The 25,250-nt window shown below is 37.6% G+C and overlaps 4 protein-coding genes across 4 annotated transcripts in view; 2 read left to right on the top strand and 2 right to left on the bottom strand.

Annotated features, from left to right (window-relative positions):
- Positions 1-2,464: 2,464 nt before the first annotated feature.
- On the bottom strand, positions 2,465-3,971 carry LOC306756385 (uncharacterized protein; the record flags this gene model as incomplete). The annotated part of the gene is made up of 7 exons (XM_079241114.1): positions 3,958-3,971; positions 3,800-3,861; positions 3,670-3,702; positions 3,535-3,582; positions 3,233-3,277; positions 3,030-3,080; positions 2,465-2,886 (listed from the first exon to the last, which is right to left on the bottom strand). The coding sequence occupies exons 1-7, from the start codon at positions 3,963-3,965 to the stop codon at positions 2,465-2,467; spliced, it is 669 nt and encodes a 222-aa protein (XP_079097240.1). The 5' UTR covers positions 3,966-3,971.
- A 1,360-nt stretch (positions 3,972-5,331) lies between these two features.
- On the top strand, positions 5,332-11,686 carry LOC306756591 (casein kinase II subunit alpha). The gene is made up of 15 exons (XM_079241380.1): positions 5,332-5,397; positions 6,127-6,214; positions 6,559-6,629; positions 6,830-6,958; positions 7,077-7,188; positions 7,280-7,381; positions 7,480-7,530; positions 7,654-7,713; positions 7,831-7,914; positions 8,018-8,128; positions 8,251-8,352; positions 10,099-10,199; positions 10,348-10,496; positions 10,635-10,724; positions 10,838-11,686. The coding sequence occupies exons 4-15, from the start codon at positions 6,858-6,860 to the stop codon at positions 10,951-10,953; spliced, it is 1,179 nt and encodes a 392-aa protein (XP_079097506.1). The 5' UTR covers positions 5,332-5,397; positions 6,127-6,214; positions 6,559-6,629; positions 6,830-6,857; the 3' UTR covers positions 10,954-11,686.
- A 1,649-nt stretch (positions 11,687-13,335) lies between these two features.
- Positions 13,336-23,634, top strand: LOC306756384 (uncharacterized protein). The gene is made up of 19 exons (XM_079241113.1): positions 13,336-13,440; positions 13,551-13,621; positions 13,707-13,762; positions 14,104-14,266; positions 15,789-15,915; positions 16,034-16,234; positions 16,304-16,385; positions 18,433-18,561; positions 18,740-18,897; positions 18,958-18,988; positions 19,303-19,424; positions 19,658-19,725; positions 19,971-20,026; positions 20,260-20,425; positions 22,086-22,209; positions 22,296-22,496; positions 22,622-22,703; positions 22,978-23,106; positions 23,211-23,634. The coding sequence occupies exons 1-19, from the start codon at positions 13,364-13,366 to the stop codon at positions 23,367-23,369; spliced, it is 2,202 nt and encodes a 733-aa protein (XP_079097239.1). The 5' UTR covers positions 13,336-13,363; the 3' UTR covers positions 23,370-23,634.
- A 218-nt stretch (positions 23,635-23,852) lies between these two features.
- Positions 23,853-25,250, bottom strand: part of LOC306756383 (potassium channel subfamily K member 5-like) — a gene marked incomplete at both ends in the record, with an annotated part of 2,275 nt that continues 877 nt past the window's right edge. Inside the window, 3 exons of the mRNA XM_079241112.1 lie at positions 23,853-24,502; positions 24,591-24,759; positions 24,851-25,017. Of these exons, the coding sequence (XP_079097238.1) occupies positions 23,853-24,502; positions 24,591-24,759; positions 24,851-25,017 (986 nt within the window). The remainder of the gene's footprint in view (positions 24,503-24,590; positions 24,760-24,850; positions 25,018-25,250) is intronic.

Below are 25,250 nucleotides of genomic sequence, written 5' to 3'. Positions count from 1 at the left end.
TGAAAACATAACTGACCCTAAAGCAAAAACAAAGCAAATGTGCTTTCATTTCACTGAAATTACAGTTTACATTTTGATAACGTTGTGGTTGAAAGCCAAGCATAAACAGCAGTGACTGTGGCCTACACAAAACCACAGGTCATGAGGACACGCTATACTCTGAGAGATAATCTCTTCGTATTTCAGCAGAAAGCGCAGGTGTATTTTGAAACTGACCATGAACATCTCCTCATCTTAACCAGAGTTAAAGAATTTGAGCAAGAAAAAAAGAAAAGACTGCGAAACCTGAAACAATTACATCGTGCTGTGAGAGATGTTCTTTTCAGATTTGACAAACAGTTATGACTTTAGCAGGGCACACAACAGACCCACCAACTTCCTCTTTTATCAGTGGACTATTTCCTTTAGCTCCTCCTCTCATCACAGTGACACAATTTACTGAAAAAAAAAAAAAAACTCTGCAACATTGAGAATATTTCCTGTGGACACTTGTTCATCTGTAAACTCTTTGGCTTCCAGCATCTTGTTTATGGGTACAACAACAACATAGCTGTGGAAAACAGAAGGTCCAGCACCCCTCTGCTTTTCCTTTGCATTTCCTCCTCAGTGTGAAACCAATTTCATGATGTCTGACGCTCTCTGTATTGTGGGTTCATTGTTCGGTGAGTTTAATGCGTTTTGATGGTGAACAGTTATAGTAATGTCGCAGCAGTTAATGAGTGTCCACATCCTGATGTTTTCCAAACTGTTTTATCTTCCAGGCTCAGAAGGACAGCAAGGTATCTAGACAGACTTAACCTATGACTTCTGAAGATTACTGGGATATGATGTCTTGTTCTGTTTTTTGAATCCAGTGTTTTTGTTTTTACCACAGAGTGCAGCACCTGTTACACGATAGGCATGGGCTCTGTCATTGGCATTATCGCCTCTGATATTCTCTTGACCATCTTGATCATTATTGCTGTGTTCTGCTTTGCAACGCATCACCAGAGAAGAAGAGAACGAGGTTCCCATGATGGTGAGAATGTGCATTTGTGATCACTGTGTTGGGTGGGAAGATCTGGCAACTGGACAGTTATTTGACAATTTTACAACTTTTAACAGGTAAAAGAAATCAGTCTTTATCGGTTTCAAAGAAAATGTCAACAGAAGTCACGGAGTCTCCCTACCAGGTAAAAGATTACAACTTTTGCGTGTGGAAAGACATTAGATTGGGAAAAAAATATATTTGCTATTTGTGCTTTAATGATCAATTGTTTGTGATTTTTAGGAGTTACATGGAGTCCAGTCAGATGTGTACAGCGAGCTTCGGCACTTTAGGAAATGACATTCTGGTAAAGAACCTATGAAATGATAAACTCTCAACTTTATATTTATAATCACTTTCTGATTTACGTTGATATTGTATAACATAATTAATAATCTAAATGCAGTTTGCTTTGCAATTCTAAGTCTGGTAGACTTGTATATAATATGTAATTGTGAATATTAAACAAATAATGAATGTTGTATTTCGTGAATGTGTTGTACTGAATGTGACAGTCACTTGATCATATCCAGGTTTTTGTACATTTCAAATGTTACTAAATGTAACTTTATCAATTACATCTTAAGAAAGATTTCTAAACAAGTTTTTTAGGCTCAGACAAATTCTGGTAAAAGGTATTAAAGCAATTGCATGCATTCATACCATTAACAAACTTTGACAGTTTTTTTTTTTCTGTCAGACAAACAACAAATTTTGTTTTCAACCACTTTATTTATTAGAGTTGGTCACATGATCAGATTACAAAAACAGGCATATATCAAATTTCCAAACTTGGAAGAAAAAAGTCCCAGAAAGCAACCGAATTTGGAAGCAGCCCGTCTGCATCCTATGAGTCAACAGATGGAGGCTCCTGACTCATTATGAGGAAGACATAAAATCTGGACAACAAAAATGAGGAAAGAAAACAGTTAAATATACAATAAGAACTGAAAGATAAAAGGCAAGACAGAGGCAGCTGTTTGGTCCTATATTTAGATTAAATCTGAGCATTTTGAATAAGCCTCATATCACAAGATTGTGTGCAGAAAATACTTAAAGGCAGAGGGAACCAACCTCTTATATGATCGTCATGCAGCGCCGCTCTTGGCTGGAGCAGACAAGCTGATGGGCTCTGGAGGTGTTAGAGCACACACACACACACACACACACACACACACACACACACACACACACACACACACACACACACACACACACACACAAAGATCACAAGATATGAGAGATCTTTCTGGAGAGCTGAATGCATTTTTGATCTGTGGTATTTTAAATATTCACTTGAAGAGAAATCTATTCTTACTGGATGGAAATGTTTCAGAACCGAGATATTCTCTGGTTTCTGTTGGAACATTGAAGATTTATTGTACAACCTTTGATTGATTGTTTTATTTAGTTGTTGTAATTCATGCAATAAAAATTTTAAGTCTTACCATCATAGTCTGCATCTTTGCTGCTGCCTCCTGCAGCCAGTCTGCCGTTGTTATCTTCCAAACTATCCCAATCTGGCATCTCTCTGCTTTGGTTTGGGGGCATCTTGTCATGAATCCTTTTACCTTTTTCTGGTGTTACCCATTGTTTGAGATTGGTGCTTTTGTAGGCGCCATAGTTTTTCACCTTCATTCCCTCCTCACTGTCCTGATCAGTCGGCTCTCTGCTTGCTTGCAGCTCTTCCTGAATTCCGTTTACCAGTGGGCTCTTGTGGTCCAGGATCATTCTTCTGGTCATACCAATCAGTTGCATATTATCATTGCTATCTCTTGACCTCTTTCTCAATGGAACCTGCTGTTTGGCCACATCTTCACGACTCAAGGCTTCGTCGCTGTCAAGATCTTTGAATGTGGCTGGAAAGAGTAACAGCGTATTATCTCCATCAACGTGAACTTTTTCAACTAATGTATATGGTTCTGCATGTTTGCTTTAACCTCCATCTCTGTTGACTCTGCAGATCCTAAAATATCAAGTTTAGAACATAAATTACATATACCTGGAAAACCATTGGTGTTCACATTCTCCACAGATTTTGAGTCAGACAAATCTGTAAATGAAATGTGTTATTTTAAAGAAATATGGGTAAATATGAGATATAAAACCAAACAAAAATTCATGAATCAAAAAGAACCTTTATTAATAAATATGCTTATATATTAATATGAAGCCCATTTATCATGAACATAAATGAAAGTGTACCTTCAGAATTTGGCACATTTGCTTGTTTCAGAGGGTTGCCGTATGCTGTTAGACATAAGAAAAAATAAGATGATAAATACTTGGGCGATTTTGGTCATGTCAGGCATGTATAATCAGGTTTTCTCTACAACAACTATTTCAACAAATGCAAGTTTCTGTTCTCTTTTGTGTACATGTGTTTTTGATATTAGGGAACCAAAAGTCCTACAAGGACCCAATGAGGAGAGTTATGTGTATGAGACCTAATTTCACTTTGTGGTTGTAAAAAACAAATCTCTTTGAATGCATTTTAAATCACAAACCTGGGATCTTTGCAGTGACGGCCTTTTCAGTAGTTGTGCAAAGTGCATCTATGTCCAAAGACAAAAAAAAAACATGCCATCATTTCAAACAGAACTATTTTCCAGTATGAAATAACAAGTTTTTATAAATCTCACCATTAAGAAGGCTTAACACATTCAGTCTTTTAGCTCAAAGGGAAAAAAAAGATATTGTGTTATTGCCACTACCCTGATTAGTAAATGAAAAAAAAGAATAAAAAAATTGCAAAACAAAATTAGGGCTTACCTCTGACTGGGGGTGTCAACGCTGCAGCTGCAAATGCAGGCAGCAGTAGACAAAACATAGAGCTGAAATAAAGAATAGATTGAGTCAAAGATGATGTGATATTTAAATATAGCAAATAATACAACACTGAAAGGAGGAAAAAAAAACATGAAACTTACAACTTCATCACTGGCTTCTGTGTTCAGTTGTGTCCACTGTCAGCAAGAGGGAAGAGCTTTTATATACTGCAACATCAGGACAAAGCAGAGCCGTTGTTAATTATAGTTCCTAACAAGACAGATCAGATTCAGCTTTAGTCAAAGACCATACCTGTGTGTTGAACAGTGTGTGACTTGTGTGCTGAAGAGCAACAGATATGGTTCTTGTGAGTTTACAAAGAGCTGTTTATTTAATTTCAGCATTAAAACAGTCATTCTTAACATTCAAAGTCATGAAGGTAAGTGGTCTTACCCTCTATTTTGTGCTGATTACAGGTAGCAGGTTACTTTGAAAGATACCCCCAGCTTTCTGATGGCTGAAGTTGCCTTTCAATGAATGCAATAGACCGTGTTTGGTATTTGTCATTATTTCTGCATTGTCCACTCCCCCAATGCAACCCTTTTTTTTTTAAATTACAAAGACCCTTTGAAAAACACCCCTTTTTTTCTCACAAAGATGGGCTCTATCTGTATGAAGAGGTATAAACAAAATGCAGGGATTTCAAGATGATCTTAAGCCAATTTACATACCTACATAAACTCCATTTATTTAAAAAATGTTTTATCAGACCCGTCAATCTAAGTACACAGTGTTATTGATTGTTTATAACATAAACATTGTGGAAACATATATTTTTCTTTTTTAAGGTTCAGCATATTTTAACAATAACTCAAACATTCACTCCCAAAATACTTGACAGTCTGAGCTCCTCCATATTCCACACTGTTGTAGCACCAGAGGTCAGTTGTCTATCAAATAGGCTTAAAAGGTGTTATTTTATGGAGCAAGTGTATCTAACCAATGGAAAGACCATTCCTGTTACCTGCAAAAGGAAACTGAAAGAAATATGTGTTCAATGGGATTGTGCTCATTTCTGTTTTTCTGTTTCCATTGTAATTTGTCTCCTCAGATGTATTGCTTAATTATTAAGTTTGGTTACTTTGTTTTATTCTCATACTATTTATATTATTTGTATCATCTTCCTTGTGATCAATAATCGTATTTCCAAACATTGCAAGATCTTGATATACCTCTCTGGCAGATAGATAGATAGATAGATAGATAGATAGATATGTGAAATACATGATGCATGTATTATTTTATTATTTTATTTAAGGTGCAGATATTTTTTTTAATTATTTAAAAAGAGACTTTAAAATGTTGAGTCAGTTTAACTACGTCGCTTCACCTGGCATTTCAGCTAAGACTGAGTACGTTCACAGTAACATATCAAAGATTTTGATTGTTTGTTTCTTTTAACCAGACCTGTTGGTGGCAGAGGAAGCTGCAATCTTGCCCTGGAAAAGGAAAAAAGGAGCACGCCCTCTGCTGGAAAGGCTGTTCGTACTAAGCTCTTGATCTCGAGCATCGCCATATTGACGTCCCAACTACGCTGAGAGGTAATCGTGTTATTTAATCGCAAATCCTCGTTGTTCTAGACCAACTCTTATGTGATTTACCTATTAAGAAAATCTTAGAATGTTTAATTTAGCCGATGGCTCTTTTTTTGTGACAGATTACAATGTTTAGAGGATGTTTTTTCAAGGCGTTGTCAGCCAGTTGCCTCGCCAGCAACCAGCCTATTCACTCCCTTAGCTTGTTAGCTTAGCACTTTTTAGCTTTAAGAAATATTAGATTTCTTCGAAGTTTGGCACATATATATTTGCATACATATTACCCCGATGTATATGGGTTTTATTATTTTGGCGCGGTTGGTTTATCTGACCCCGCTATAGTCTCACAGTGTGTCCGAAAGCTAGTTCTGACTTTCCGACCGGCTTTTCACTCTGCTATTGATGAGCTAATGCTAGTTAGCATCCCTCCCAGCTTCCCGGTTCGCTTGCTAGCTAGCTAGCTAGCTTCAGCGCAGGCCGTGGGCCACAGTGGGTTTGTGCGTACCCTCACCTCTATCATCAAAGTATCAAGCGGGCAAACAGCTTTTGATTGCAAGAATGCCTTGTACTACACATGTTTTTTGTATGGATTGGACGTCTCCTGTTAATGTATTTATTTAATACAACCCCACTAGCATTATCTTTATGGCGTGCGCTGGCTCACACACTTTGCTCCTGTTTGCCTAATTGATCCTATTGATTTTAATCAACCTACTTTCTGCTTTTTTTCAACAGGAGGTACTTGTTGTAGCCCCCAGTGATGACTGTACTGAACCCTGTACCTCCTGATTAGACTGGTTGGATGCCCCTTTTTAACATTCAGGTTTCTCCATTTCATATGTCGTCATATGCAAACACACCTTGCACCATTTGTGTGGTCTGACTTAAATTGTCTTATTTGTTGATGTTTGATTTGTCTTATTGTGTATGTAAATGCGCGTGCGCTGTTTTTCCATTCTTAAATATGAAACTTTGTAGTGGTTTATGATAACACGTGGCTAACATATTTTTTTGTTTGGGGGGGGGTATACACTCCTTGTGAAATTTCAAAAACTTTTTAAAAATATTATTTGTTCAGTTTTACATATGATTGAAAATCATTGTACAGGATTAATTTAAAGTAATATACTAATATATATATATTTTTGTGGTTGTATGTCCATTTAGCTTTCTTTAGAGGCATCATAGCCACTCTTGTCACCTCATTTGTCACCATTATCCTGGAGGAACTCTCCCAGGTATTGTGCTGTTTTACATCTAAAAAGAAAAATGTATAATTTCATTATTATTAGTTTTTGTTTTGTTTTTTTGTGCAAATATGTTGCACAGGTATGCACAATGCTTGTAAATGGAATTCTTTTCCATTTATGTAATTTTGTGGTGCTTTAATTTATTTGGAATTTTCTGTCCATTTATTTATTTATTTATTTATTTTTAGGAAATTTAGAGAATATCCTGTGCAGAATATGTCTGGCCCTGTCCCCAGCCGCTCTCGAGTTTACCCTGATGTAAACACACAAAGACCACGAGAATACTGGGACTATGAGTCCCATGTTGTTGAATGGGGGTAAGGAAAATAGTTTATTTTGAGGGGAGGGCTTTTAAGTTTTTGTCCCTATTAAATAAGCCCATATAGCCTGTTAAACAAGGCATTTAATTCTTTTTCTTCTTTTTTAATCTTTTAGGAACCAAGATGACTATCAGCTTGTCAGAAAACTTGGAAGAGGCAAATACAGTGAAGTGTTTGAAGCCATAAACATCACAAACAATGAAAAAGTGGTTGTCAAAATACTGAAGGTGATATTATCAAGATATATCCTGTATGGTAGGTTATTCTGTTCAGTCTTCTGAGATTTTATATGAATAAATGGTCTGATTCTGTTTACAGCCTGTCAAGAAAAAGAAAATCAAGAGAGAAATCAAGATCCTGGAGAATCTGAGGGGTGGCCCAAATATAATTTCTCTGTTAGATATCGTTAAGGATCCTGTGGTAATTTCTGGTTCATTTTTCTTGCGTTTAGGTTCAGGTCTCATACAAATGTGTCAAGCATCAACCTGTGCATATTTTTTTCTCCCTCTTTCTTTTAGTCCCGAACCCCTGCGCTGGTCTTTGAACATGTGAACAACACAGACTTCAAGGTAAGGATTTATTGGTTTATATATGCTACAAGTGAAAATATTTTTTCATTTGATTCATTGGGAAAGTGTGTCCAAACTGGTGCTATATATAATTATGCTATTTTTTCCTCCCTAATTTTGCAGCAATTGTATCAGACCCTGTCAGATTTTGACATACGGTTCTATATGTATGAAATCTTAAAGGTAAGCAATGGCCAGTAATACTACTTGCATTGTATGTGGAACATAATCCCCTTCCAATAAATGAGTTATAAGAAAAGCAGATTTTTTTTCAACATTTGTCTCCTTTTTATCTTGAAGGCTCTGGACTACTGCCATAGCATGGGCATAATGCACAGAGATGTGAAGCCCCACAATGTTATGATTGATCACGAACACAGAAAGGTATTGTGCTACGTGCCGATTTACATTTACATCATTTCTTGTCTTTCACATCTGTTGGGACACCAGCTCATTACAGGGATGTGATTCAAACTTGTCATTTCAGCTCCGTCTAATCGACTGGGGTTTGGCAGAGTTCTACCACCCAAATCAAGAGTACAACGTGAGAGTGGCATCCAGGTACTTCAAAGGTCCTGAACTGCTGGTTGACTACCAGGTGAGAACAAAGGCAATAAAATATTCTGATTTTTTTTTTTTTTTTTTTGTGGGAAGATTTTGACATTGTAAAGAAGTATAAAAACCATATCATGTTTTTTTCACCATCTATGTTACTTTTAGATGTATGACTACAGCTTGGACATGTGGAGTCTTGGTTGCATGCTGGCCAGCATGATCTTTAGGAAGGAACCTTTCTTTCATGGTCATGACAATTATGATCAGGTATGAACAGTCTGGGCTTTTCAACATGTTTGAATTATTGCTTTTGTTGTTTACAGATCTTGTTGCCACAGTTTCTCACTTGAGTCTTTTTTCACATTCCACAGTAAGCAGTATTTTTAGTTTCACGCAGCTACACCACTGCCTTCTCACACTGGGCGCTGGCCTCCTAACAATTCTGTAACGCCTCTCTGGGTTATTTCTCTCCAAAGGATTTTTTTTTTTTTTTTCATACAAGTAACAGCTGAGGCTCTTTGGTGCGCGTAATGCCATTATAGTTTGGTATGCTGAATCTAAAACAAAGAGGGTGTAAGACAAATATAATACTGTACAAGTGGACAAAGTCTTGATCTTTTTATGTCCCATCTGTGGGGTGAGTTGTGTCAAGGGCTCTTTGTCTCCAGTACATTGGGGTTGGGAGAGGATGGATTTTTCTTTGGCGTTCTTATTAAATTTATTCAATTTAGCTTTCAGCATTGGCTCATTTGTACATGTTTGAGACCACCTTTTGTCCACCAACTAAGTTTAAAAAAGAAAGAAGGAAAAAAAAAAAAGGAAGGGGTTTGTCATTGTATATTAACAGCTCTTTGTAATGTAAATTATTTTTATTTATTAACTACTACAAATTATGTTTACATTTATCTGTAGTTATTTATAGTTGCTGACATTGGATGTTTTAACTTAAGTTGTTCTCTGGGTATGAGGACGCTGCTTTTCAGTACAACACCAAGTTATTAAGTTAGTATAACGTGCTTTCAGTAAAACGGTTCTTAAATTATGTATATAAGTCAAAAGTGTGACTTTTGAACTTTGGTGTGCAGTTAAGCTACAAGTCCAAAAAGAAACATGTTATCTAGGTGTGTTTTTGAGATTGCAGAAACATCTTGATTTGTATGTGGCATTTTTCTCATTTTCTTGCTCCATCAAGATTGTAGATCAGTCACTAAATAACTCAAAGCACATGGTAGCAGGAATACAACAAGTTACTACTGCAGAGCGGGCAAATACTTTGCCTCATGTTTCTTTGTGCCCACACACATCGCTTTCTGAAATGTTGAGAATGTATGTATATTATCGGTGTGTGATAAGTGTAAATGTGCAGGAGACTTGGCTTCCTGGTAGTTTCTGTTATTCCCACTTTGGTTCATTTGGATGTTGAAAAGTGGGCAAAGTATAGATGGGAGGTGTCAATATTCTGGCATGTGTGCTACACTTTAAAAAGAAAAAGGTTTTTGTTACCAAAATCAAGCCTTGCAAACTGCTTTATTTATTTATATATATATATATATATATATATATATATATATATATATATATATATATATATATAGACAGACACACACACATAAAGCAGAATATAGAAGATACAATAAAATGCACTCAGACAGCAGTCGATCAAAATAAATTTACAGGTGACAGTGTGTGCAAATTAGTGTGTAATCTACTTGTCACAACTATAATGTCCTAAGGAAATTTATATTAAAAAAAAAAAAAAAAGTTCTTGGCATTCAGTAGAGTGATAGCTAAAGTTTTAAAAATCTTTTTTTCTTTTTTTTTTTCCTTTTTTTTTTTTTTTACTGTTAGATACTCTTTACAAAGACATTTCCCTGCTGAGGGACTTGCAAAAGTCCCCTAAATAGGAAAATCTTTCATTTCAAGTTATTTAAATTCAGTTATTGTCAGTAGAATGTGCATTTCCATGTTCATTTGTGCATGAAATCAAATTATTTTTAATTTTTCTCTCGTCAGCTTGTGCGGATTGCAAAAGTGCTTGGCACAGAGGACCTGTACGACTACATCGACAAATACAACATTGAGTTGGATCCACGGTTCAATGACATTTTGGGAAGGTAAAATGTAACTGTTTAACTTCAACAAAGCATCCATGTATTAAATGTTTTATTGTAAGCATTGGCTTGTTAACTACCTTGCTTCAATAACAGGCACTGATTTATTTTTTTTTTTAATCTGTTTGTTTCTTTGCTTTTATCCCTTCAGACATTCCCGCAAAAGATGGGAGAGGTTTGTGCACAGCGAGAACCAACACCTAGTCAGCACAGAGGCTCTAGACTTCCTGGACAAACTGCTGCGCTACGACCATCAAGCTCGCCTCACAGCCAGAGAAGCCATGGATCATCCCTACTTCTGTAAGCTTACCTCTTCACCTCACTTCATGCTTGAGTGCATTGCATCCAACCACAATTGATTGCACTGTTTGAGTTCGGCGTGATTGTCAGATGATGCAGCTGATTTATGAAAGCGCTCACATCCACTTGTATTCTCAGATCCCATCGTCAAAGATCAGGGAAGAGGGGCCACTCCTGGAGGGATGGCTGCCAGCTCCACTCCGGTCAGCTCCTCCAGTATGATGGCTGGTGAGTTATTTTCCTCCAGTTGTTGCATCATCATCTGCTTAAATTTTAGGCTGAGATTTTGTCAGATTGTGAGATTACAAAGAAAGTTATGTCTATACTTTGCTTACTTTCAGGCATCGCCTCCATGTCCTCCTCACAGCCAATGGCTAACATTGCTGGATCACCTGTCATCTCTGCCCCCAATACTCTGGCCACACAAGTCCCTGCCGCCACCGGGGCCCAGCCCTGAAGCCACTTCCTCACCTGTGTTAACGTGTGCTCATGGCCTTGTCGTGCCTAGCTCTCACTGCGGCCCAGGACCATGGCTCCCCTTTTTATGTTGAAAATAACAAAGAAGATTTAAATTGCTTTACACATTCAGTTATATTTGACACCTGGACTTGACAGACATGCGTTGTTGCACCTGTCAGGTTTATTAGAGTTAATTTGGGTGTGTTATTTGACGATGCCATTGTCTAGAAATTCTAATAAGATGTAGACATAAAGAGAATGGATAATAAAATTTATTTTGTATGTTCCAAATATACAGTCTTGCTTGAAACTGTTTGATGGGGATCCTGCTGTATTACACTGTGAACCTTTACATGACTTCACAAAACAAGAGACAGAAGTCTGGTGTGCCCCACTTAACAGTGTTCGCTGGTTGCACACGATGTAATGTGCAGGAGTTGTTGGTGTTTTGAAGTTGTTAGATGCTATCATTCTTTAATTGGACTTTTGTAGATAATCTACAGTTACTGTCAGGTTGCATGCACCCAATGCTGAGTTTCACAGGGTCAATAGTTTGCCAACTTTATGTTACTTTCACTTCTGTATGTGTATGTATGTGTCCATGTTTGTTTTTTATGAAGTCTCTTACACATGATTTTGATTACATAGACAATTTTGTAACCTTTTGTTTTATGTTGAGAGGAGTCATCACCTACGAAAAACAACTTCAAAAATAAACAATTTAAACAGTATGCTATCTGTTTACAGGTTGCAGCGATTTTATTTTTTTCCTTTGGTGACAAGAAATTGAAACACCAAATGGTATTCAGCGTATATGCGCCCTTTATTAATCTAATTAATTGGAGCAAATTTGTGGGCACATTTTTTTCTCTTTCAGAACATAGAGTGGGGCTGGTTGGTGATCAAGAGTTAAACTAATTTAAGAAGGAAGAGTAAAAGCTGCATATCTGAAATCAAACTTTCTCCTGTTAGTAAAGTCCAGTTCAGATTGTGGAAGGACTCTGACCTAGCATGACTTGCATATGCAGTCGTGAAAAAAAAGGGGGCGTGCTAACAGATTAAAACTGCATGTGAATGACTCCTGCCAGCAAGCAAATGGGCCAGTGGTCAAGAGGCTAAACGGTAATTATGGTTCAAGACTGCTGGTGCTTTTATTTACAGGCTGAGCATCTGTTGGGATTCTCATTCACAAGCGCTTGGGTGCTCATACCTAACTGCCATCGTAGTGGATAAATGTACAGATAAAACTGCTGAAATAGTCACTTTGTTGTCTGGAGCAAATGAAATCCCAGTGTTTTACAGACGTTTAAGGCTGTTTTGATGAATTAGGAGAAAATGGCATCACCCTCAATTCTTACATAGAAATAACTAGAAATGTCCAACTATGTGGTTTGTCTTTTATTTTATTTTTTTTATATAATCACCTTTTGTTATAAAAACCCAAAAGCTCTGAAACAATTTGGTCACTTTGTGGGATGTTGATCATCTTTTTCACAGCTTTTATTACCTTGGATTCAGATTTTCTTATGATCATTGTTGTCTCTTGTCCTTTCTGTATTGTGAACATTTTGATTTTCTCTGTTATCGTGTGCCTTTAGGTCTATATTTTCTGTTACCTTTTGTGTTCATCACCCCTTTTTAATTTTATGGAGTAGTTATCGGTGGATCCTTTCGTTCTTCGGCACTTTTTTTTTTTTTTTTTTTTTTTGCAACGTTTTTTTTATTTTTGTATTTATTTGTTTATTTGTAGGCTTTGCACCTCTTTGTGGATGTTTTACGTGTGTTTGTAATTGTCTCTCGATTGGTGGGGTTGTGCCCCGTAATTTGTAGACCGTTTATAAAAGATGAAAGTTAAGACATACAAAGTTAGGTAAATCTCGCTGAAAATGAAAACAGCAATACTGTTTTTCATTCATTTATGCCCACAGTTGTTCATTGCTTATTCAAAATTATTCATTTAATTATATTTTTTTAGGTATACTCTCATTTCTGGAGATTGTCACCTGGCCGTTTAGTAGTGATGTCCCGACACAAAAGATGGGAACTACTTTGTTGCGCGAATGTAGCCCCCCCGACAAGATCAGTTCAGAATAATGCTGCATTCGAGTGCTTGTTTAGAGTCGGAAAAACAATCAATAATAGCATTCCGTGTGTTCACAACAAAGACTGCGGCACACAAAAAAGCAGCACAGTGTTAGCGAAAGGAGTTGGTACACTACTTCTTTTGAGAATAAAGTGGTACAGACGGCGACTGAGAAATTACTGGATAGCACCGCTAAAACAAAACAACCTAATAGACGTCACAAAAAATTAGACTATATATTCCGATCATTTTGAATGCAACATTGTCGTGCACGCTGTGACTTGCCTCGCGCTACTCCTGAGATTGAATCGGTTAGAAAAAAGAAATGGGCAAGCTAGTCACTTTTGCGGTTGTAATTGCAGCTTTGTCTGTGCTGCTTGGAGAGAGGTTTTTCAAGTTAAGGTAACGTTGAAAGTAACTTAATTTGCAACATTATGTTCGTGTCTAGACTTTCATTCGGTATGAAAAAGTTTGTGTTCTTCACTGTTCAAACGTAACTCTGTAAACTGCAGAAAAAGGAGCCTCGCCTTAAGGGATGTTGTTCAGAAACACCTCCCTAACTGTGTTGCACTGAAAAATCTCGGTAAGCCACGCTGCAATAAAATGCAATCAAAACGTTGGGGAACGCACGTTTAACAACAATGTGACTGCAATTATTCTCCCGCCAGATTACGGGACAGAGGATATAACCATCCTTGAAAATGGGCACGCTTTTATCAGCACTGTAAGTTATGTTGCGTTATACAGCCAAACTGCAGATTAACCCGCTTTACCATATAATATTCAAGCACAACTGCAAGAGAAATGTGATCATCTGAATAACTTTTTTCCCCTCACCCATAGTAAATTTAACATTTGCTTTAATGTTTAGTTGATCTACTAAAATCATCTCCAAAGGAAAATGTAAGGGGGGTAGGAGTAGGGAGGGAGGAGGGGAAAGGTGTCTAGACTGTTGTTTACAATTAATTGGTCCTTATCAAAGCATTTATTTGCTTTACTCATAATAATATGTTGTGCAATGCTGTTATAGTCTTTTAACTTGAGTATCTTAACAATCATTTCCAGGGGCTTAAGTATCCTGGGATGCCATCCTCCGACTTACCTGGGAAAATCTTCTTTCTTGATCTGCAAGATCCTCGTCTGAAACCAGTTGAGCTGCGTATGCCGTGGAACTTTGACCTCGAGTCATTTAATCCTCATGGCATTAGTATATACACCGATCCAACTGGTAAAATAACTTCTAATTCCACATATTTTACACATATTTTCGCATGTTAGCATTGGTGAGCCCTATCCCAGTTTCTTTAAATTATGTAATATCTTTACTGTAATGTAACTTGCGCAAGCATTGCTTACTATCACAACAACAATTTTTGGTCCTGACTGTATAAATCAGGGGTAGCCAACTTTGGTCCTCGAGAGCCGCTGTCCTGCTAGTGCTGGGAGTGTCCCTTCTGCAACACACCTGCAGGAGGGACAGCCCAGCAGCCTAAGAGGGAACCCTAGACTTCCCTCTGCCAAGCCACATTTGCCATCTCATCAAGGGACATCCCAAGTCGTTCCCAGGCCAGAGATACAATCACACCAACATGTCCAGGGTCTTCCTCGGGGTCTCCTCCCGCAGGGAATTGCTCAGAACACCTCACCGGGGAGGCATCCTAAACAGAGACCACAACCACTTCATCTGGCTCTTCTTGATGCGGAGGAGCAGCGGCTTTACCCTGAGCCTTTCACAGATGACCAAACTTCTCACCCTATCTGTATGGGAGAGTCCGGCCACCCTGTGGAGGAAACTCATTTCAGTCGCTTGTATCTGCAATCTCATTCTTTCGGTCACTACCCGCAGCTTGTGACCATAGGTGAATTCAGGAATGCAGATCAACTGGTAGATCAAGAGATTCAAGACTGACAAGCGCTCCGTTCCGGCTGTCGATCTCATGCTCCATCGTCCCATCACTCATGGACAAGACCGTGAGATACTGGAACTTCTCCACTTGGGGCAAAACCTATTTTCCAACTCAGAGAAGACACTACAACCTTTTTTTGGCTAAGAACTATGGTCTCAGATTTGGAGATGCTGATTCCCTTCCCATCCGCTCGGCTGCATGGGAAGGCTTCCACACTCTGCTGCAGATCGCTCCAGTGAGAGCTGGAGATCATGACCGCATGAAGCCCACAGAACCATCTCATCTGCAAAGAGCAGAGCACCAATCCTGAGGTCACCAAACCGAATCACTTAGAAATTCTGTCCATAAAAGTTCTGAACAGAATCTGTGATGAAGGGCAGCCTTGGCGGAGTCAAACCCTCACTGGAAACAAATCCAACTTTCTGCTGCCAATGCGGGCCAAGCTCTGAAACCGGTCATACAGGAACCAGTCAGCCATACAAATGGGTCCATTACCCCTGGAGTCCCCTGCAATGTTTTAGAGCATTTTCACTCCAGGATAGTCGAGGGATTCTGTTTGAGACTGTGGCCAGATATAAAATCCTTTGAGAATTAGTTGCATGACTTCAAAGATGGCTGTCAACCAGTATTACTATCCAGACTTAGTCGAAATCTGCTTCAAGGAATGGACAAAAATCCCTGTGAGTAGGTGTGTGAAGCTCAGAGACACGCCCTAAGAGACCTCCAGATATAGCTTTAAAAGGTGGTTCTACAATGTATTAACTTTAGGATTTCTATCATTTTGATCACAGTTTGGTTTTTCATGTTTGTTTTTTTTTGTCTCTGTTTGTCCTGATTTATCAGATGACACGGTGTACCTGTTTGTAGTCAGTCATCCTCAACACAAAAGCCAAGTTGAGCTGTTCAGATATGTGGAGGATGGCCTTTCCCTCGAGCATCTAAAAACCATAAAACATGAACTTCTCCACAGGTGACGCATTTTAATTATACCCAACCTTATTAGTTTGAGCCTGTTTGATGAGGAATATGTACCTAATCTTAAAACTATTTTTAAACAGCTTTGTGGAATAACACCATTTTCTTTGCAGTGTAAATGATATCGTTGCCGTGGGAGCCGAAAGCTTCTATGCCACCAATGATCACTATTTCTCTCATGTAACCCTTAAAATGTTGGAGTTGTTTTTGCTTCAGCCTTGGACAAATGTTGTATACTACAGCCCTGAGGTGGTGAAAGTGGTCTCTGAGGGTTACTACTTTGCAAATGGAATCAACATTTCTCCTGACAAAAGGTGAGAATAATGTACTTGTATGTTATCATTATTTTATCAGTTTTAGTCTATTTTCTGTGTCATTCACAGACATGTTTATGTGGTGGATTTATTGGACCATAATGTTCATGTGTTGGAGCGAAAAGAAGACAACTCGCTGTCATCTGTGAAGGTGAAGTTTACCAATATACTTTGACACATATTTAACAGTAGATGTTTCTGAAGCACTAACAGCGTATTGTCATCTTGGTGGAGCTCCACTTATTTCTTCCTTGTATGACTGGAAAAAAACAACATGCCTAGATGCAAATATTTTGAAACTTAAACTTGTTTTCATTGATGTCATTATTAAAGTTGACACATAAATGTACAGAAACTAGTATAACTTTGAGAAACATGGACATGAAAAATAATTTTTATTCAGATAGAAGTCTTGAACAGTAGACCAGTACTACTCTGTTGACTATCAGCACTAACCGTTCTTTTAGTGGAAAATATTGTTACATCACTTCACACTGGGGTGTGACATGATTCAGATTTACTGCAGTAAATGTGTATATACATCAAATTTATATTTTAAATGGCAACCAGCTCAGAAGAAATAAACTTGAAATAAAAGAAAAATGTTTGCAAAGAACTGTACATATTTTTTTTCTTGCATTGAATGTAACCTAATAATTCCTTCTGATTATATGCAGTTACGTTTTATATATGATATGAAATAACATGACTATATTCCATAACTTGAACAGTTATGAAACAGTTTGTAGTGACGTGGTTCATTTATTGATCTATCTGGCTCACCGTACCCGTCTTTCACCATCCATCATTCCACTCTAGACTGCGCCACATGATGGCAGCAAACGGTAATAGATCCGACCATATCGTTTACATTTTTCACACACAGCTGACTGATTTTTTTTTTTCACCCAGGTTTGGAGGCTGTTGCTCAAGTCATTTCTCTGCATAGTTTGGATTTTACAAGACTTGTTATGGTGATTTTTCATGGCAGTGGAAGTTATTTACCCACTGGATCTATTGATTAAGATTTCCAAAGTCATGATAATCAGTGAAAATAACACACCAAATCCCAAAGGAGTTGAAAACAAAAGAGAAGACGAGGAAAGATCCTTCTGCAACATTACAAAGATTTTGTTTGTCACCTGCTTCAGCAGGGGAAAAAAATAAGATGTTGGACTTATTTCATGCAAATGTTAAAAATGCGTACAGCGCCTCTGTTCTGCCTCTTTTAGTGAGATTAGAGCATGATCTGGTTCTTAACTCCACCTACAAACCAGTGGTTCTGCAGCAATCAGTAATCACATTGACGATTATTTTAAGCAGAACATGCTCTGAGACCACACACTGGAATTTCCTCTGTGAACCACTTGGAGACCAGATTAAATCAGTTTGTATGTGGACAGTGTTGTCCCAACAAGAACAGTGCGACGCTTCGCTATAACAAACCCTGGATACTGAGTGACCTAAAGTACTAAACATGAAAAAGAAAGCCCTCAGGGATGGAGGAGGAGTTATTGAAGACAACACAAAAACAACTTAAAACAAAGATTAAGAACTTAGAGGGAAAGTTAAAAGGGGGAAACTGATGAAAGTCCGGACAGAGCTAATAAACTGAGCGTTCTTCAGTAGGCTCAGGTCAGCCCCTGCCTCCAGCCCAACAGACCATTCATCCTCCTTGAGGATGCTTTTTTGTCAATCATTGACCTTAACAACGCCTCTCATCACCAGTGAAGGATGGCAGAAAAGTTGTTTTGTCAGTGAAATGTAAAAAAAAAAAAAAAAAAAAAAAACTTTCAATCAGTATATGAAATTAAGTTAATGAAATATACTTCTATAAAACCCTAAAGGAAAGTTACAGGATAAATGATTATATAGATTATACGTTCATTGAGCTGGGTATCATATGCCATCAGCAAAATTTTTGAACACTTTATAGTTGTATGCAGTCGATTAAGCCTGTAAATATCTAGTAAGAAAATTTAAAGTGTTGTTACTTTTATTTTATTTTTTTATACATATACCTTTATTTGCGTTCATTTTGAAAACTATTAAAAAAAAACTAAACTACCAAACTTTTATACTGTAAAGCTGGAATGTGTAACATTTGGAACCTAAATGATGATAGAAATGTTATTTAAGGTTATCAAGACACTATAAGTGGAGATTTAGAATGGCTTTTTCTTTTAACACCTCACCAGACTGTATCTGTGGGCTCACTCTGTGACAATGTTGAAGTTGATCCTGAAACTGGTGACCTGTGGTTGGGATGTCACCCTAATGCCTGGAAAGCTTTCACAAATGAGCCTAAAGACCCACCAGGATCAGAGGTTTGTCTAACTTTTCTTTAACAATGGTAAACTCTGACAAGTCTGTCAATAATTCTAAAAGAAAAAGATGTTTGTGTCTATTTATGTGTTAATGTTCTTGTATGGATAGCAGGTGCACAAGTTTTGTTTTATGTTTTTATTTGTTTCTTTTAAATGATTGTGTGTGATATGTTTACAGGTCATCCGCATCCAGAGCGTTCATTCTGATCAGCCAGTGGTGACCCAAGTGTATATGGATGATGGCCATGAGATCATAGGCTCCTCTGTGGCAGCTACCTATGGGGGGAAGTTGCTCATTGGCAGTGTTTACCACAAAGGTTTATGCTGTGATTTAAAGTAGGAGGTGCCTCTGAGATTCAGAAGAAGAAATAAAAATATACATGTTTGTCTTTTCAGGCCTGTGGTTGTAAAGGAAATGTACTGTTGGGTTTGTTTGTTAAATGTGAAACTAAAATTGTTGTAATCAAGATCCAGACGAGAGAATATCTGCTGGCACCAGACTGCAGGAGAAACTAGAGGAAAATGGTGTTTGGGGTATGGGTCACCAGGTCCTCACGAGCTAGCATGCTGCATGTGTTGCTGTTACTGTGGGCTAACACACTTTGTTGAAATAAAAATGTTTTCCAACAACTTATCTTCATCTGTCTGTTAATGAGCCATTGGGTCGAATCAGCCCGTAAAGTTTAGGGGGTGTGTCTTGTGCATCCATATTTAGTATGGGCACGTTGTAGCGACTTGTAGTCACGACGACACACCTCAGTGCTTAAGGTCATTTCAAACATGGCCGCCGGGAGAAAAGCGCTGTTTGCAGCAGCTGTAGCGCTCCTTGCTGCTTTTGTTGGGCACTCGTTTATGAAACTAAAGTAAGTATTAAGAAGGCTAGACATGTCAAAGCGCACGGAGGATGATGAGCATAACTGGTTGCAAAAATTTACAGCTGTTGCACAGTTGGTAATGGTACCAGTTTGTCATGTTTGGAAACAAATGGAGTTGTTAAAGGAGTGGTTTTAAAGTGAACTAGTTCCCTGCGCTGCTAACAAATGTCGGCTGATTTTAAAGTTAATGTTGACGTCTTACTTGTGTATATTTTTCGCAGAAAATTGACCCTTGCCGCCAGAGAAGCGCCCGTAAAACACCTGAAATGTCATTATTTACAGAATATTGGTAAGTAGTAAAATGAGTCTTTAAAAGAAGATTTTATATATATATATATATATATATATATATATATATGAATTGCGTAAAAAATTGCAAGACGTAGACACAGTTGGCGTAAAATGAGACCGCAGCTGAAAGGTCTGAAGTCCAAATCATTCGGAGTAGGTTAAGTGTCAAGAAGAAAAAAAATTAAGACTGCTTTGTGTAGGATTTAAAATGGGTAAACTGGATTTTTGTTTGTCCTTTTTCAGATTATGGGGCTGAGGATATCACCATACTTAATGATGGGCTCGCCTTTCTAAGTACAGTATGTTGTTTTGGGTTTTTTTTTAAATATTTATATCCGTGGAAAGCCTGGAAGTGCTGCATAAATGTGAATCATTGTAATTTCATTAATTAATCCACTAACCTATGTTGAATTGTAGATCATTTTGAATCGTTTGTGATGATTGGTGTTTGGATTCTGGAAATGTCCCAAGAATAATAAAAAGCATCATCACTGACTGCCAAACATAACCAACATGCAGTGTTTTGATTCAGGGACTAAAATTTCCTGATATGCCGTCATTCTCTGATGAAGCAGGGAAAATGTATGTTATGGATATGCTGCACCCAAAGCCAGCACCAGTGGAGCTACAGGTCAAAGGGGAACTGGACCTCAGCTCATTCAACCCACATGGAATTAGTGTATATAAGGATGAAGCAGGTGAGCTGCATCGCGTTCATCAGTTAAAACATATCTGATTTAAAATTTAAACTAAATAAATGAGGGTCAGATCTGTTTAGTAAAAAGGTTTTACCCATATAGGAAGAATATTAACTTATCTGGTTTTAATGAATGAGAAGAAAAGTTAATCTAGGAGCAAAGTTAATCTTTTTTATTTCTATATCACTTGTGTGGTAAGATATTAAATGTCCACTCAAAAATGTAAGAAAAAAAATACAGAATTAAGGGGAAAAAAATTTTTTTTTTGGCTTTATTTTTTTAAACTTTGTTCATCGATATTTTAAAACTAGAGGTCTTTTTTTTTCTTTTTTTTCTTTGAAATGATAACTACGCCGATACTTTGCAAGTATCTGAGTTATACTTGCATCAGAATCAGTTATGTTGTAATCGCTGGGATTTTTCTCAGAAGAAACCACCTTTTGCCATATTTCTGGTCTGTGTTCTCTTACTGAGTTAAACTGCTATGTTATCATTTAGTTTATTGCAATGAAAGGATTGATATGGTCTGTGAACATACACAGCATTTTAGGACTGCAGCACATAAACTAGATTTATTTAGATTTTCTTTGTTGTGTCATTACTCAGCTATTATAAAGAATATATGAGTTGCGTTAGATCCCTCATTCCAAACCACAAACCAATATTTGGCTCATTTGAGCCTCAGATGTTTGGGAGAAACCTTTAATAATTCATTGTCTGTTAATCCTCACTCCAAACAGCTAGTTCAAAATCGTTTTAATTATTTAGGCATATTTAAAAACTCAGACTAACAGTTATTTCTTGTTTTAACAAATCAGCTTTAAATCGCCGGCAAGGCAGAATGCTGTGGCAAGATGTTTGACCAGTACCAACAGAAGATTACACATCACTCCCATTTTAGCTTCACATTATTTATTATGGCTACATTTTGTAGCTAATGGTTAAATTTTAGTTAAACTTTTTAGACGCATACATGGTCAGGCTTCGTGGTAAATGTCTGAGGTCATCAGGTCAGTGGTTGCTCCTGACCCCAATTTAAGCTTCATGGTGACAGCTTTTCAGGGAGTAGCACTGGTTCCACTGCTCTGCTACAGACTCTATTTGCTCCTGTACAAACACCTGAAGATATTTTCATACAAACAAGCTTTTAACTAACTTGATGAGTCTTCTTCATTTCTGTTTGTTATGACTTCTCATATTTTCTTTTTATTTGTTAGAAAGCACTCAGATTTTTATGTGAAAAGTGCAGGATAAATATTTTTCACATTTTATTTGTAAAGTTTGATTCGATAACTTATGAAATGGAAAATCTCTATTAATCTGATGGGGAAATTGCAATGTTGTTTATTTTTTACAAGAAACGACAAAAAAAATCCTTGTTCCTCTACTCCACGATGATTGACCTCCACTATCTTTCTATTTTTCAGTAAATTTGACATTTACTTTTTTCAAAGATATGTTTATTAAATTCCAAAATCCTAATAATTTTTCTGAGATTGTCTCCAAATAAACCTCCACTAGTTGCTGAAATATAAACTTACTATCTCTCTTCATCAGTAACATCTAGCTGCACATATACAATATTTGCTGAACAGTAAGAGAAACTTTATTCTAAGTTTCTTCATGTGCAGACATTAATACTAATATTGTTTCTTCACAGATGACTCTGTATATTTGTTTGTTGTCAATCACCCTGAGCATAAAAGCCAGATAGAGATCTTTCGTTTAGTGGGCGAGGACACGCTTCTTCACCTAAAAACCATTACTCATCCCTTACTACACAGGTATGCACCGTCACCTCCTCGTACATTAAATAAAAATGTTACATATGGCAGTCACTATGTTTGTCTTCCATCTCATTGTCTTGCAGCGTAAATGACATTGTTGCTGTGGGAAAGGAGCACTTCTTCGCCACAAATCATCAATATTTTCAAAGTTATCTACTTAACTTGCTGAGTGTGTTGCTGGGTCTCGCCTGGACCGATGTGGTGTACTACAGCCCAGAAGAAGTGAGGGTGGCCGCTGATGGCATTCAGGCCGCTAATGGGATCAACATATCACCTGACAAACGGTCATTCTCTGTCCTGTTGAAGCAGCCACTGAGTTCAAATAATTCAATGTGAACTATTTCATGATTTTTAATTTGAACCCTGAATCACAGAATCTGCATCTTTTTTTTGTTTTGTTTTGTTTTAGGTATATTTATGTTGCAGATATCGCGGATCATGAGGTAGATGTTTTTGAAAGAAAGGCTGGGGAGAAGTTAGTGTTTGTTAAGGTAAAACAGTGGAACTGATCAAAAATCTAAATGAATTTCTAGTTTCACTAAGCAGTGCTGTTTAGGGAGATGTTCTTATTGTACAGTATTAGTCCTTTTTTTATTTTTATCTTACACAGCTACAAACCTGACTAGTGTCACTCTCACAGCATTGATATAATATATTATATAAAACAATTATATATCCTTGTGGTTTGATTTTTATGTGAGTAGTTCAACATGATCCAAACACACACCTCAGCTCTCATCTTCTGTCTGTAATGTTCATATCCAGTCTGTAGATGTGGGATCACTCTGTGATAACATCGAGGTGGAGCACAGCACAGGTGACTTGTGGATTGGTTGCCATCCAAACATCATGAAGTTGGTAACGTTTGATACTGAAGATCCACCAGGCTCTGAGGTTCGTGTCTTTTGTATTTCTTTGACAAAGCGGAACACACTTGTGCCGGTTTTTTTTTTTTTTTTAATAATTTACCAAAACTGTTTAAATTCTGTTTCCTATAGGTCATCAGGATCAGGAACATTCACTCAGAGCAGCCAGTGGTGAGCCTGGAGTACGGTGATGATGGTCACGAGCTGATGGGCTCCTCTGTAGCAGCTCCTTACGACGGAAAGCTGCTTATTGGCACAGTTTTCCACAAAGCCCTGTACTGTGTCTTATGATATGCTGAGTATCTCTGATCATAACTGTTTGATGGAGGCAGAGATGTAAAAAGCAGTTTGCATCAACACAGGGTGAAAAATAAAAATACGACTTGAAATATTTTATTAGATGCAACTAAAATTGGAAAAAATACAAATGTTGTTTCTTAGGCGGGACAATATCAAAAATAAAGCCTCAATTTCAACATCCCTACAAAATATAGTTGTTCCCTTCATGTGAAACGTTACTCAAAACTTGTAAAAATGTTTGGTTTTTTTCCTCAGGTGATGCAAAGTTGATCAATGATATAAAGGGATTTTTAAACTAGAAGGGCACATTGTGATGCTTCCTGACTTCACACACGTTCTACCCTCCCCTCAAAGTTTGATGAAATACAGCAAAAGAGTTCTTGAAATTTTGTTGCCATAACACTGAAAAAACAGCCACAAAACCAAAAAATTTGGCTCTAGTTTTTTAATAAGTATATTTTACCCCTTTTCTACTTAATCTAATGACAAATCTTCTTCATCTACTCTGAATATTGAAAACCTAGTTCCCCCGCCATCGCAGTGCTGTACGTTTTCTTCTTCAGCATCTTTGGTTGAGAAGACGATGCAGTCATCTATGCTGTCTTCATCATCCGTGTCCACACATGCAGTAGATTGGGGATCTTTCATTGCTTCTTGTCTTAGAAACCCTTCTTCTTCGCTATTTTCAACTTTTGCATTCATAAACACCTCACTGATGCTCATCCTGCGCCTGTGCCGTGGCGACTGCTCCAACGTCTGAATGGTGGTTGCCAAGATGTCGCTGCAGCTCTTTGAACGGTTGATGTCCTTCGGCATCGTTCTCTTTGCCGTCATTCTGATGTCTTTGATGATAGTGCTGTAGTCCTCGTGCTTCTCAGAGAGGAACTCGAAGATGTCAACAACAGTTGGCTTTTTATCTGGATTTTGTTTGGTCTCTGCAGGCTCTGGCTCGTTGTCATGTAAATGTCTGTGCCTGTGGCGTCTTTTCTTTAGAACTTTGTGAGCTTCCACCACCATGTTAACATTCCAGCTAAAAAACAGAGACAGCCAGGCCAGTCCCATGTAGATCCATAGCTCTGCAAACATTCTGTACAGACGAGGATACTGTATGTCTGGGTTTACACCTGAAATGAAAGTCAGTGTTGAGGTACAATTATGATATAATAACATTCAGACCAGTTTCTCCATGTGTAAATTAAAGATGTACCTTACCTGCCACATAATCTCCAAAGCCGACTGTTGTCAGTGTGATGAAGGAGAAGTAGATGCCTTCTAAGTAGCTCCATCCTTCCACAGACATAAAAATAAAAGGAGGGATCACCAAGTGCACCAGCAAACCCCATAAAAGGAATATTGCTGTACAGAAAAGCTGAACTTTTTTCTGACAGAGGGAGAAAACAAACACAACGCTTTTTATTTTGTAACTTCATGTTAATACATTATGTTGTACAATCTTTCCTTCAGATTCTTACCACAGAAACACCTTTCTGTAACAGAATCTGGGACACGCGTTTAGCCCGGTCTCCAAAGAAGGATCCAAGCTCACTTATCCACACCAGGCAAAGAGGGATCCCACACAGACCATACAGGATGCAGAACACCCGACCACCTCGTGTCTTTGGAGCAACATTACCATAACCTGTAGAGCATAATATATTATCAGTGTTCTGCACTGAAGGTGGGAATACAGCAGCTTAAAACTGGTTTTCTGTTGTCCTTTAAACATGAATGTAGTATAATAATAATAATAATAATTAATAATAATTGAAAATCCGTTTTCATTCCAAAGAAAATGCATGAACAGAAAATTTCATTTTTAGCCTTTAGTTGATGAATAAACTGAGAAAATGCTGTAATATTAAAGACTAACGT

The sequence above is a fragment of the Telmatherina bonti genome, assembly GCF_933228915.1.
Source record: "Telmatherina bonti genome assembly, chromosome: 5".
In the NCBI taxonomy this organism is placed as follows: Eukaryota; Metazoa; Chordata; class Actinopteri; order Atheriniformes; family Telmatherinidae; genus Telmatherina; species Telmatherina bonti.
This window is presented reverse-complemented; position numbering and strand designations above follow the sequence as displayed.

What these genes read in the sequence shown, in the direction of transcription:
- LOC306756591 (XM_079241380.1), top strand. Translation starts at nt 6,858, where the DNA reads ATGTCTGGCCCTGTCCCCAGCCGCTCTCGAGTTTACCCTGATGTAAAC. An exon ending in TGGTTGTCAAAATACTGAAG is followed by an intron (nt 7,189 to 7,279) that starts GTGATATTATCA and finishes TTCTGTTTACAG; the next exon opens with CCTGTCAAGAAAAAGAAAAT. An exon ending in AACTGCTGGTTGACTACCAG is followed by an intron (nt 8,129 to 8,250) that starts GTGAGAACAAAG and finishes TGTTACTTTTAG; the next exon opens with ATGTATGACTACAGCTTGGA.
- LOC306756384 (XM_079241113.1), top strand. Translation starts at nt 13,364, where the DNA reads ATGGGCAAGCTAGTCACTTTTGCGGTTGTAATTGCAGCTTTGTCTGTG. An exon ending in AACATTTCTCCTGACAAAAG is followed by an intron (nt 16,235 to 16,303) that starts GTGAGAATAATG and finishes TGTCATTCACAG; the next exon opens with ACATGTTTATGTGGTGGATT. An exon ending in TAAAGGAAATGTACTGTTGG is followed by an intron (nt 18,989 to 19,302) that starts GTTTGTTTGTTA and finishes AGCGACTTGTAG; the next exon opens with TCACGACGACACACCTCAGT.